Source organism: Erithacus rubecula (assembly GCF_903797595.1).
Source record: "Erithacus rubecula genome assembly, chromosome: 2".
NCBI classification, from domain to species: domain Eukaryota; kingdom Metazoa; phylum Chordata; class Aves; order Passeriformes; family Muscicapidae; genus Erithacus; species Erithacus rubecula.
The window spans coordinates 58986006-58999925 of NC_136685.1; the positions used below are offsets into that span (position 1 = coordinate 58986006).

The window sequence follows — 13920 nt, forward strand, 5'->3', positions numbered from 1 at the left end:
CCAACCCACAACTTTGGTGGACTGAATATTTTTCTGTAGTTATAATGCCTGCCTTTTTCAAAGGAGACACAAGCACACAAAAAGATCCAGACAACTTCCTTAATACTCAAAATTAGTGCCTGGGTAAATTCTTCTTTTAGGCACAACTTTAAACATACAACCAGCCAGAGGAAAAATAACAATTGACAGAGAAGGAAGAAACACAACTCAGGTTTTCAATGCTAACACCTTTCTGTACCAGCCTTTTGCAAGCCTTCCATTTCAAACTCAGATTTACTCTTTGGGGAGTGGGTGGCAAGCTGTGATCTATGTTTTGTAATTATGTACAACACATGCAAGAGGCTATTCTATTGAGAAAAGTATGCCTGACAGACCAGCTTTCTATCTCTGGGGAGTTCTGTTGGTTTTCACTAACAGCATCACAGAAAAAAAGCTCCTCTCCCCCAGGTTCTTATCTGGGGAAGGAAAAAACCCCTGCAGCACACAGTGCATTAGTATCCTTTAAATTACTGGGAGAATCTTTTTCTGTTAGAGATATTTATAAGCCATCATCCTCTGCCAAAGCCAGGCTGCTTATTATTTCTCTGGGCTGTACTTACCCACCAAGGCCAAGTACTGGGGTGGGGGAAGAGCAAAGGAGATGGTCTTTCTCAACTACTCCAATAATTTCACAAGACTGACAGAATGACATCCACCTATACCAGTTATTCCACCTTACATTCTTAACAGGTCAAATTAAGTTTCTAATTCCTCACTAAAATAACTCTGAAAACATACTTTTAAGTATTGAAAAGCAACATTCACAGAGCTACATTTCAGTCCTCCACCAAAGTTATATCCCTCAGATTTACCTTGGTGTTCAAGAAAGTCAATGAACACCACAGTTTACTCAGTCAGTAGTGTGGAAGTGGGAAGCCATCTGTATCCATGTGGTTTTGCAGTAGCATTTGAACTACCTCTGCAATTTTTTAATGAACATTTTTTTGATGTTTGGGGTTTTTTAAATGAAAAAACAAAAATAAAATTTACCTATCAGCTTCCATGCACTGAAAGACATGCAGAGAGGACTCTCAGAACTAGCCACCTAGCAAAGAATCTCAAATTTGAGAATGAATATATATTTCATATATAAATATATGAAATTAAAAGGACTCTGCAGTTGTAAAATCCTTCTCTTTTTCCACATTAACTATCAGTATCAGCCTTTCATTTATGATGCACAGAAAAAACAGCAGCACTAAATACAAATGCTTATTTTGCATCTAGAATATCTCTGGCTTTCTCCTCTCCCCAGACAATTTTATTTTGAGATTAAACATTTATCAGTTGTTCATATCCAGGACTCCCTTCTAAATATACTTACAGGTGCCTTCTTGTCAATAGGCTTTATAACAAACTTCTTGTCATTGAAAGAGATGTTTCTGATTTCACTCCAGGGGAACCCAATCTTTGGAGTTAGTCTGGAAAGAAGAAAAACTTGTTTTAAGAACTGAGGCAATAAACATTTTTCTTCCATATAGCTTCCAACACAGACTTGGTGGAATGCAAAGCTTTCCCAACTGAAAGAAGACAGTAGTTGAATCAGAATACTATGGGGAGTAGGTAAAGAAGCCCAGTAACCTCTCTCACCGAGTCTCTTCTCATTTTCATCAGCCATCCTACTGACCTTTGGCTATGTAATAGGGATGGTCGCTACTGAAGTCACATGCCCAGCTGCTTTTAAGCTTGTTTCTTTTAACTCTGGGTCCAAAATCCACAGCATGCACACTTCATGTGCAGTGCTTCCCTGCACAGGCCTATCTCACATTATGGGAAGCATAAGCCAAAGTCACTGAGCTGCTCCCCACACCTTAGAGCACCCACAGGCAAACCTACCCTGCTGTGTTACAGCTAGCCCAGTCACCTCCATGCTGCCTGCTCTCTGAAGGGCTGGACAGGCACCATTGGTAGGAGATTTATTTCCTTTTGTTTCACAGAGTGGGTCAGGTTGGAACCTCCCTGCTCAAGCAGGGTCATCCCAGAGCACATTGCACAGGATTGCATCCTGAATACCTCCAGTCAGGGAGGCTGCACAGCCTCTCTGGTCAGTCTGTTCCAGTGCATGGTCACCTGCACAGTAAAGGAGTTCTTCCCTACATTCAGGGGAACTTCCTGTGCATCAGTGTCTGCTCCTTGTGCCATTGCTCAGCACCACTGAGAAGAGCCTGGCTCCATCCTCTTGACACCCTCCCTTCAGATCTCTCCTCCCCTAGATTACAGGCAAGGTTAGCAGCAAGGGCCCTGTTCTTCCCTTCCATACAGACTGCTCTTTCAGCCCATCACATGAGTCACCAAGCAGAACTTTACTCGCTGGTCATGCCATGAGCTGTGCCATGCCATGAGCTGTGCCACGTGGCTCCACACTATTTAAAAGTTCCCCTATGAAGAAAAGGGCAATATTCAGATTCCCACCTCTTCCTCACTGCTAAGAAGTTCAGGTCTGTTCATTTATTTGAAATTTTTCTATATGACTCACTAAACATTTGAGATTTTCCTCTACCTTAATTTCTCCAGACTTACATATAAAAGCATCTAGCTTGTCATGAAATCAAATGTTTCTGAGCCATTCCAATACTTCACCTCCAACACCTGGTCAGCTCTGCAGCAAGTTTTAACATTGCAAGAACTTGTGCATTTGACTATAATAAAGTCCACTAATTAACCCAAACAAATATTTTATTTTATATTTAATATCAAATTATTATTCTTTTCTCATCAAGGGAGGCTATATTCTCTAGAGATAACTGTTAACTATTAAGAATTGCGTCTTATATAAAAAATAATACCAACAAGCAATTTCTTGTTATTCTCTAACCCCTCCTCATATGTGTCTCTGTCACAATTATTTTTGCAAATGATTTGAAGACAAGTGTTTAATATTTAGCACTTACAGATGTGCATATCATCACAGTGGACCACTTAAATTCCATAGGAATTCTACGCAGCACTTTGATTAAAAAAAGAGCAATTTTGGGAGGAATTTCACTCATTGTCAAAGAGATGGAAAGCTACTACATCAAAAGATTTTGCTGGCTCCAAGCACAAAAAAAAATCTCCTTGCTTCATTTAAATTCAGACACCAAGAATAAAATTCACCCTCTTCAGAACTTTCCACTCCCTAACCTCTAACTCAACTGCAAGATTATGCAACAGTGTGTGTAACATTAAGAACTGTGAAGAAAATTATTTGATTAGAGTAAGACTAACTAATTACTCCAGCCTCCAACACATTACTACAAATGCTTAAATCCTAGATAATCCTAGGCAACTAAAATAATTCACTCATTTATAAATTCTACGGCAGATTTTTCTCTTTAATGGAGGGGGAAAAAAAGGTTGAATATACCCAGAAACAGGACATTGAAATGCACTGCACCTACAATACAGCTTCATTTTCCTCATGTTAAACTTCAACAATGAAATCTCTGCTTCTTCATCCTTGCCCTCAGTCCCCAAGTTTTGCATCTACAAACCCGAAGTGCCATACACATTACTATTTTTCTAGTCCCTGTATCTGCTGGAAAGACTTAATTATATAGTGGCAAGAGTTACAGCAGAAACAAGCAGTTTATTTCAGCACTGTATTTGTTTTGCAAAGGCTCTCGATAGGTCTTTACAGTCAATGGCTACACTCTGCTCCTGCAGCTTGAAAAACCTGTTTGTGTGACCATGGTTACATAGCAAGACCAGTCATTCAAGACTGAAGTATTACATGAGCGAAACTACTTTTCTTTCAAGTGACACTCCTTGTTTTCTGGGTGACAGCACATATTAGCATGGCAGAAAAGACTGTCTTTCTCTTTGCCTTATCAACAGAAGATCCAGAGAGCTCCAATTAATATTTGGGTTGCATTCAAAGCTTTTTGGTGCAAAGATGTAGAACAGGTGAAATCTCTTCCATATTTCAATGATAGTCTGTTAGAGATTAGTGACTTGAAACAAAGATTTGAAACATTGGGAAGAGGAAAAGAAAGAAGTCTAGTCATCAATGCTCCATCTAAAAAATATCTATTTTAACTCCCTTCAATCCTTCAGTTGCAGAGTATTAGAAGAGACTAGCAGGCTTAGACACAGCTGTTCTCACCTTCTTATTATGTTTATTTATAGCTGCAGTCTATCATTTCCCACCTACTATCCAATTAATAATGGCTCTGCCTTTACCAGAAGGGCTGATTAAAACTACACATACCTCAGCAAGCCCTCATTCCATTCCTTGTTCACAGTAACTATATACATTAGCCTCTCCCTGGGCTCTGGGTGTCACCCAGCTTTGCTTTTGTGTCCACCCATAATCTGCCTTTTTCAGAACTGGGCAGCTGCACACCCATCCATCATTAACTTCAGGGCAGGAGTGTCCTCAGATGTCTGAACACTGCAGATACCTTCACCTATCCAGGTTCTCGTGTTGTGGCCACTGATGGCAAACCTGGGGACCTGACCCAAGGAAAAACCTGGCAAACTCATCAGTTCAGGATTCAGCTCCACCACTGTGCACAATTATGAAGAAGACTTCTTACAACTGAGATCTCTCTTTATATAGCAGGTCAGGAAAGACATGAAAGCACAGGGGCTGTGAAAGCCCACTTCCTAGCTTCACCTACTGATCCAAAACTGGAACACAAGCATTCCTGTAAGTGAGAAATGTCCCAAAACAGTCCCTTCTGGAAGATCAGAGGTAAAAACAAGAGCCTTACTTATCATCCTTTTCATAGATGTTGAGACCCAAAGCATCAACCCCCAACCAAAGGTCAGTTCCTTTCTTATTCTTGATTTCAAAGTAGTTGATTCCATACATCTCCAGATCTTGGGCAATCTTCAGATATTCCAGCATGGCATTCTCTCTGATTAAGACAGGAAAAAGTTGGATAAATTAAAAACCAACATCTGCTCTATCACAGAAAGCACAAACACCTCAGAAGAAAAATACATTTTTTCCTAAACCTCACTTCAAATACAGAAGTTAAAACTGAACATTCACCATTTGGGATTCACTTTAGTAGTTATGATATCATATCTACAAGCACAGACACAGAATATTCCCATGTAGCAACCCATAGGATTTCCAGGCAGAAAATCAGCAATCACCTCTCTCAGCAGTCATCCTTATCTAAAGGGTATAGTGAGGAGGAAAGGTATAGGATGTCAATGCAAATGCTTCAATGACTGTAAGGTTTGACATACACCTTTACTCTTTTTCCAACTCAAAGCTATCACTAATACAATGTGTACAGGTTCAAGATTTTCAGGAAGCCACACTGTTCTCAGCACCAATACAAAACATACTACTGTGCTTTACCATGTGATTCAACACTGAACTAAAAAATACACATCAGGAGTAGGCTCCCACAGGCAACTCAGAATCTAAACCACAGACTAACAAAACCATTTTGTAGAAATGCATTAAGGTAATCAAACAAGCAGCAAGGGGACCAGCCCAAGGACTAACACAAAACACTCACTTGAGCATGCCACTGTGCTCAGCGTGCCACACCTGGATTCGTTCTTCCCACTGCTCTCTGGAGAGTTTATGCTGGTCCATCACCCTACACAAGGAAACAGATATCAGCAACATTAGATGTTCTGCAGTATCCACTGATGGTGATCTTGCTATAGTCTTACTTTCATCCAGGTGGAAGCCTTACTGTAGCCAAAAGGAAAACCCTACTCAGCCCAAAGACAACATCTGTGAAGCAGAGCAATTCAGGATGAGCAGTAACACTCTGCTAAGCCTTTCTGGACACATGAGAGGTAGAAGCAAAACTCTGCAAACAAATCACACACATACTGTAGACACCAGGGGATTAAGGCAAAGGAAAAGTTGGTGCAATCCCTGGAATTAGACATTGCTGCAGTGTCATCAGGAAGGGTAAAGAGAAGCCATTGGTCTGATAACATCCACTGATCCTGTGTGGGGATGGACTGTGTAGCCAGCCATGAGACATGCTTTCCACAAACAAGTTTTTTAGTACATTAGGATTAAGGACAACCCAACAAAATCCAACCTTCTTCAGGAATCACATATTCTTGACTTAATGCTTCTCTTTTCTTCTTAAAGAGGAGACATTTATACTGCCACAGTTACCAGCATGGCAGCAGTGTTTAAGAAATAAAAGCTGAATACGCAACTATATTTCCTTTCTAAGGAGAAGCAAAAACTTACTCAAATATGACAGGTAGAAATAAAGTAAGTGGAAAACCCAATTATATGCAATTCAATTAAAAAAACCCCAAGCATACTTTCAAATGAAACTCTTTGCATCCAAATACAAAAAAAAAAAAAACCAAAAAAAAAAAGGAGACTGCATCAGCCAATTCCTTCACCTTTGGGGGATCAGGCGCTCTGAATTGAGGTATCCAGGCTTGTGCACATCTTTGTTATAATCTCCAAATTTGGCCTGCACAGCATAGGAGCCAAGAAGTACTGCTGTTTCAGGAGGACAGTAGATCTCATCACTGAGGATCCCTTCCTTCACTTGCAGGAAGAACAGCTTCTGCGTGATGTCCTGAATCAGCTCTTCAGACACATCCTCTGGGAAGAACTTGGCACGGAATCTGAACTGGAGGGGATTCTCCTTCCTGATTTCTTGAGCAGAAACCTGAGGACAGAGGTGACAGGACAACTGAGCAGGTGGTTTTTTGCAAACAATAGATTGCTTTTACATAGAGAAAAGAATCTGGGGCACTTGCCATAAGAGGCAAGTGACTGGCAACTCCTTAGTGGAATTCCTTAATTCTGGCTGCTTACTGGTAGGAGAGACCATGGGGGAGATGCATTATGTTTTCCAACTAAGCCAGTTAAATCCTGTTTATACAGCAAACACTGGTTCACTGGAGAATGATTTACTGTGCTGTATCAGACTGCAAACCCACCCAGCACTGTGCGTTTGACAGAGAACAGCCCCTGGCATTAAACAGGTGTGGCACCCACTGCCCCACCAAGAAAAGCAGTTCATGCCCTCATAAGAGCTGGGAATACACAAATAGGAGCACATCAGAGGCATCAGTGCTTGACTGACCAGCCTGGAAGTGCCTCCTTTCCAATTAGCACACAACTGATCCTGCACAGGCAGGGCCTAAGCCCACCATCAGCCAAGGTGCTTCTCCAGCCACAGAAAGCACAGATGCTTCCTCCCAACAAAGTACAGTAGCAAGGTGCTGCTGCACATCTGCCAATGCTTCCTGCAGCTCAGAGAGTGAAAGGGCAGACTTCTGCCATGCCACACCTCCCCCATGGAGATCACAATGTTATCTCTAAAAACAATCCTGGAATTATGAAAATTAGGGCACAATCAACAGCAGGCACAAGGTGTATAAAGTTGCAGCCAATAACACATCAGGAATTATACAAGCTTTAACCTTTAGCCAGCAATTAGCCCAAAGTCTGTTACCTTTTTATCAAGCTTCAGCCAAGTCTGGAATCCTTTGTTGTCCACATACTGGAGACCAAAGTACCACACTTCTCGCAAACCTATGGTTTTAACCACCTGCAACAGAAAGGTAAAAAAAGAAAAAGCTATTGCAGGTAATAGTTCACTTGAGGTCCAGGTGTCCTTTCAAGTCCCACATCACCTGTGATGGGTGCAGGCCACAGCCTAAACCTACTTATTTGGCATCTCTTAATTTCACCTTGTTGCAAAGATATACAGCTGACATTGTAGATGATGATGACAGCATAGGCTAAGATACTTGTCCCACCCAGTTTCTGGAAGATGATGATCCTGGGGAAAGCAGGTGAGACAAACAGCAAGTGACAGGCCACCAACTGCTAGACTGATACACTGGCAGCAGGTGGGGCTTCTGCTTGCCTTTATTTACTGACCCATCTTAAAACTGTACTTAGTGAAGCAGATGAGTTATGCCACCAAAGTTTTTGGTGGGATGGTCTCTAATGGTATTAGTACTAACTACAGCTGGTTAGCAGTACTAATGGCTCAAGTGACCTTGTCTGCCAGTCAGCAGCATTCCCTCTAGAGGAAACAACTGAGAGGTCCTTCATACCATTGCTGTGAGGCTCTGAGAGTTAAAACAAGATAAAAGTATTCTCACTCAAGGTTATTATTTTTCTAAATTCCCCAAAAGGCTGAGTTTACAAAGGACAAAAATATATCTGTGTCCCCACATTAGGACAAGTTTCATTTCATATATTGTATACACTTACTAGCTAAAAGGACACAGAAACCCCATTCATTGACTGGATGGCACACTTACTAGTAAAGCAATCCTGTTTGGACATGTTACTTTTCCTCAGTGGAGGTTACAGAAAGCAAGACCCTGACCTTCACCTATTCTTGACAGCTTGTTCTTACAGCCATGTACTTGGCTGGCAGCTCATTTACCTGTAAAGCTATGCTCTAGACACAGTCAAAATCTGCAAAGATCTACTATGTACATAGCTGGATCATCTTAATGATATTAATTGCAGAGTAGTCCCTGAAAAAGTGATGTAGGCATCACTACAGAGAGCTCAACTGAGTGAAGGCAAGAAGTTTTTAAAACAACTTTGTGAGTTAGGGAAGTGGGACAGACTTGAGAATGTGGAGTTACACATACTTCAACAAGTCTAAGACCTCAACCAAGGATCTGTTTCATCTCCACATTTACAGTTTTGCTGGAGACACTCTGGCTGGAGAGCAGACTTGAGAGAAACAATCTAATGTTAGATAAAACTCCCTAGAGTTTATCAAAAAGACAATAAAACCCACCAATCCAAACAAACAAAAACCCCCAAACACCATGTCCTTTTAAAAGGAGAGATAGGATCTGAAAATAATTCAGCTTTTACTTGACTAAAATTCCTTTTCCTTCCTCTCTCAAAGTGGCTTGTTTTTTCATGGAAGAGACAAGTTTTCTGACAGCTGGATGTATTTTTATGAAATCTAGCAGAAAACCAGGGGTATGTTGAGTGTGGTACTTCCTGTTGCACAAGAGTTTTGCAACTTTGTTAAAATAAAAGTTGCATAAATCAAGCAGTTTCAGGTCATTATCTCTGAATGTCTCTTACAAAAGAAAAAGTATACTTCCTATAGAGTTAGAAAGCTTGCTGAAATTATGACCCTTCAAGTTCTTCCCAAAATCTAAAAGTAAGGAAGGAGAAAGTGTTAAGTTAATCTTCATAATTGACTGTTTGAGTTTCAGTACAAAGAACAAAGAATGCTTTAGCTTGTATTGGAAAATGCTCTGTAAACTTCCTCCATGGCAAAACAAGGAAGAAATAAGAAACGAGGCATTATATACAAGATGAGAGACACCTCCTCTGCTTCCTCAAATGCATGAAACAGCAAATCTTGAGTCTGCCCATTCCATCCAGTTCTGCATTCACTTCCAGAAAATGCCAGTTACACTCTCCTCCATTTGAGTTTATTTTGCTCATGGTCAGGAGGGCACACTACCTGGGGGATACTCCAGCCAGCTGCAGAGCCCACTGGGCTGGCTCTTGGGACACCTCAGACCTCTCTGCAGCACAAACTCTGCACAGACTGGCTTGAGTGGAGCAGAACTGAATATTCACAGGCTCCACTGCTTTTCTTCTCCTATAAAAGGAGCTGTAATACATCTTACATGCAGGATACAGGTACCCTAGCAAGCCTAAAATATAAGAGCACTGCCAGAGTAGCTCTGTTAGCTGACAACCAGGTCAAGAAATCACCTTGTAGTTTTTAAAAAGAGCTTGCTTCTGCAAAACCCCCACAGTGGTTCTGCAGCTCCAGTTGGGCCACTCCCCATACCTGTGAAAACCTGTTGCCTCCCCAGGCTTTATCTGGGTGTAAACTCCACCCGAGATAAGGGCCTAGTGAAAGGTTTGCTCATCAGAACTGAAGAGAGAATTTATGGTCTTCACCTTTACTGGTTTTGTGCTGCACAATTCTACCTCAGCCTTCCCTTGATATGCAGAAGTACTCCACAACAAGGTATGAAATATGGATAAGAATTTTAAATCACAGGTTTTAAACCCATGCTACTGGATGTAAGGAGCAAATCTCCATGAGGAGTAGGTCTATCCCAATCATGCACTAAGCACTGCAATAAGCATTCTTCAGAAATCCCAAAGTACCCAGACAGCAAGCTAAAATAGAAGTATCTTGAACCTGAAACATCCTGCCTTTTCCACTTCTCAGGATTTTGAACTTCTCAGCTGAAAGCAAAAAAAGCAGTTTCTCTTCAGCCAGAGAGATGACCCTGACTCTGAACATTAATTAAGTTGTAAACGTTAGTTAATATATATGGAGGAAGGAAGTACTTGTTGAATGCTTGACATAATGACATACTTACATTCTAACCTAAAGTATTGCTTTTAAAACCCTGGCTTTCAGTAATTTGGACTTTCTTACTGCAGGAGATAAAATCCAATTTCTCTCTTTCAGATTAACATGAAAGGGCTGGGGGCAGAAGTTACTCTGATGCCATGGTGATCAGCATGAATGGTGTCATTGAATCATAGAATGGCCTGGGCTGCCCTTGTAAATAGTCTCTCTCCAACTTTTTTGAGGGTTCCTTTGAGGTACAGGAAGGCTGCAATTAGGTCACCCCAAAGCCTTCTCTTCTCCAGGCTGAATAATCCCAATTCCCAGCCTTTCCTCACAGGAGAGGTGATCCATCTCCCTAATCAACTTGGACTCTCCTCTGGGAGAGAAGCTGGTACTGGTTCCATAAAAAGGCAGGTTACAAATGCACTTCAGCAAATCTGCAGTCACAGAATCATGGAATATTCTGAGTTGGAAGGGACCCACAAGGGTCATCAAGCTCACCTCTAAAATGAATGACCCATATGGGGATTGAACCCTTGACCTCTGTGTTCATTGAATACTTGATGTTTATCCCACATTGGTACTAATCAAAAGGAATTAAAGTTAGACTTTATGCTAACACAAGCTGGAGTACTCAGTTTTGTACTGTGAAGTTCTGCAGTGATCAGTATTTGAGTTCCTTCTCTCATTCTTTCAAGAACTCACTAGAAGTTTTTTTCCCTATTTATTTGTTGAGGGTTTGGAATTTTTTAAACTGGTTTATGGGTTGTTTGCTTTGGGGGTTTTTTGGGTTTTCTTTTTAAGTACTTCTCAATGCACAATTGCCATAAGGCCTAGCAAGTTCTAGTTAACTCACTGAAACAAGAAATTGTACCAACAATACCTCAGAAGGAATGGATGCTGTTTAGCCAGTACTGCCTCCTTGAGTTAAAGCTCAGCCACTCTTAACTATCAAGGCTAGTGGGTACAAGGGGAGAAGTGCAAATAACAGCTTGTGAACACCTTAAAATGTGTGACTGAAGTCTGTATAGACCAATTCTTATTTTTCAGGTCTACAACAGAAATGGCTAGAAGCAATTTTTTTCTTTTTGAGTTCCAAAGCAGTAAGTAAATTTTTTTTCTGCTAAAATCGAGGCCTTGTTTCAGTTTTATAACAGCAGCTACTTAAGTCAATAATAACAAAGTTTCACAAATAGCACACAGTTTGTTTTAGTTGTCTTTATCTTTGCAGGTTCATCTTCAAATAGATCTGTACATTGTTATAGCAGTGACAGGAAGAATAACAGAACGGGAGGAGAATCTTGGCCACTCAAGCCCTCCACTTCCCTGGGAATCCCTGAAGGAAGGCTGCACTGACCTCCACTCCATCCTGCTGCACAGGGGTTTCTTACAAGGCATCTTGCCTGTAAATGCTGCACAGAGATCAAAAACTCTTCTGGATTTCCAGAATTTTGACAAACACAAACACCTATGGCAAGTGGTTCCTTGATCCCAACATTTGAATGAATGCAGCCATGCCAACGCCCTCATCAGCCACCTGCAGACCTGATTCTGGAGAGTTTTATGCACCAGAGCAACATTTCAGCCTTAGAAGTTAAGAATTATATAAGAGCTAAACAGTATTTCAAAGCAAGAGGTACATTTTTACATGCTACCTATGCTAAGCATTACAGATCCCTTGTGACAGTTCATCCTCCAACATGCTAGGAAGACAGGTTTCACTGGAACATAACATACCTGCAAGGGTTTTTGGTTTTTTCTTTTACTGTGATGGAATTTAGAGATCTTAATTCAGACTGGATTTGATTAGGAGGTAGAGAGAAGAAAGATAGGTTTGGAATCCAGTCTTAAGAAATTTCACACTATAGTCCAAAGCATACTCCAAAATTAAACAAGAGCCCACCCCAACCCTTCACTGACCTGGTCAAACAGCTGTTTGCCTGTAGTGTTTGGCTGGATGGCAAACTCCAGCTCTGCATCCATAGTAACAACTCGAACATTGATCTAAGGGAAAAAACAAAAAGCATTGTTTAAGATGCATTGAAAGTTATTCCTAGGTGTTAACACAGTACTTTGTGTACAAGAGTCTCCATGCTTTGATGCACTCCCTCTATAAATAACCTCTATAATAAACACACTTAAGCCTCAATTAGAATCGTGTTATCACACCAGCAAACTTAATTGGGGCACTCATTCTGCTGTTTTAACCAAATTGCTCCACAGGTTTTCCTACTCAACACAGGACTGGACAGATCTTCTGGTTCAACAGGAGGGTATTTTAGACCTGACCCTTTCCAGGCCTAAACCCTCTTGGACTAAGAGCTACTGTGAGTGCACAGTATAGCTGCCTGCAGGCCATCCCTTGGATTACGAAAGGCCCTAATGACTAAATTAAATTTAAGACTTATAATTTAACTTCCATTTATATTAGAGCTGGAATTAATCTGAGGTTTTAAAGGCAAAAGGCTGCAGATTATTCTTATAAAGCAATCAGCATTAACCTGATAAACATTCATTCTTTCCCTCATAAAAATCCTCTACTCAGCACATAAAAACAGCAGTAACAAGCACTGAATGATACCACAGGGCAGGAGTTCAATAAGCTCCTACAGTCAGTGAAGAAAGAATATAACCAGATTTACTGCAATGGCACTTGATTGCAAGACAGAGGTTACTACTGAATGCAGAAGGTAAGGGTGTTTAATGACTAGAAAAAGTCCATTAGCAGTTAATCAGGATGCAAAAGCAGCAACTAATCTTGCAGGGAATGGCATAAGGACCAATAAAATGACAAATTGGGAAAGGATTATCTCCAACTGTTCTGACTATAGCTTGCAATATCATACTACTTCTCAAAAAACCCAACAGTCCCCAAACAAATCTAAAAACCCCAAATATGTGTAATTGTGTAGTAAGGTTATGCTAACAACTAGCTTTTCAGCTCAGGATTTAAAAAAAAAGAGACAAAAAACTGGACATGTAAACACAAGGTCAGACAAATTCTAAGGTAAAGGCAGATGAGATTTCATGACAATTTCCCAAAAATTTGCAAATGTCACATCACAGAAAGCCAAGGCTAAGAGACCAGGAGAGCCTGGCACACATCTGAAGAAATGAGAGGTAAAATAGGCAGGAGAGGAATAGAATCACTCACTAAAAAAGCTTTGGCCTTAAGCAGCTCCCAGCAACTTAAATATGAATGTTTAAACTCTAGGATAAATGTCAGGTGTAACAATGTTCCAATTAACACAGAATAGTGAATAAAACACGTTGCTTCAGTTAGTCTTAGTAAAAAATATTACAAAGCTTTGCACTCCTTTTTCAGTGAGACACTGAATGTTTAACCAACCTTTTCCAGTTAGATGGTGGACCTGGCAATGTTAGGTTAATGGCTGAACTTGATCTTAGAGATATTTTCCAAACTAAATGACTATATGGAGCCATCAAGAATCTTTATAGAGTTGCTCCTTTTCTTCTGTTCCCACATGACAGAGGACCCTCCCAAAGAAAGATGACTGAATGCAGTTTCCAAGTCACAGGACCCAGAATTGAACCAGAGAAGATGACTTAGTGATGCCACTTTCAAGTTGTGTTTTTAAAGCACTGTCCTTTAAATTAGGACTTTTAAAAAAAAATC

At 40.6% G+C, this 13920-nt stretch overlaps 1 protein-coding gene across 1 annotated transcript in view; it reads right to left on the reverse strand.

Moving 5' to 3' along the window:
* Positions 1–13920, reverse strand: part of EZR (ezrin) — a 36373-nt gene that overhangs the window by 6508 nt on the left and 15945 nt on the right. The window contains exons 2-7 of the mRNA XM_079331567.1: positions 12204–12287; positions 7428–7523; positions 6361–6635; positions 5499–5582; positions 4734–4880; positions 1364–1460 (exon numbers count right to left, since the gene is read on the reverse strand). Coding sequence (XP_079187693.1) covers positions 1364–1460; positions 4734–4880; positions 5499–5582; positions 6361–6635; positions 7428–7523; positions 12204–12287 — 783 coding nt within the window. The remainder of the gene's footprint in view (positions 1–1363; positions 1461–4733; positions 4881–5498; positions 5583–6360; positions 6636–7427; positions 7524–12203; positions 12288–13920) is intronic.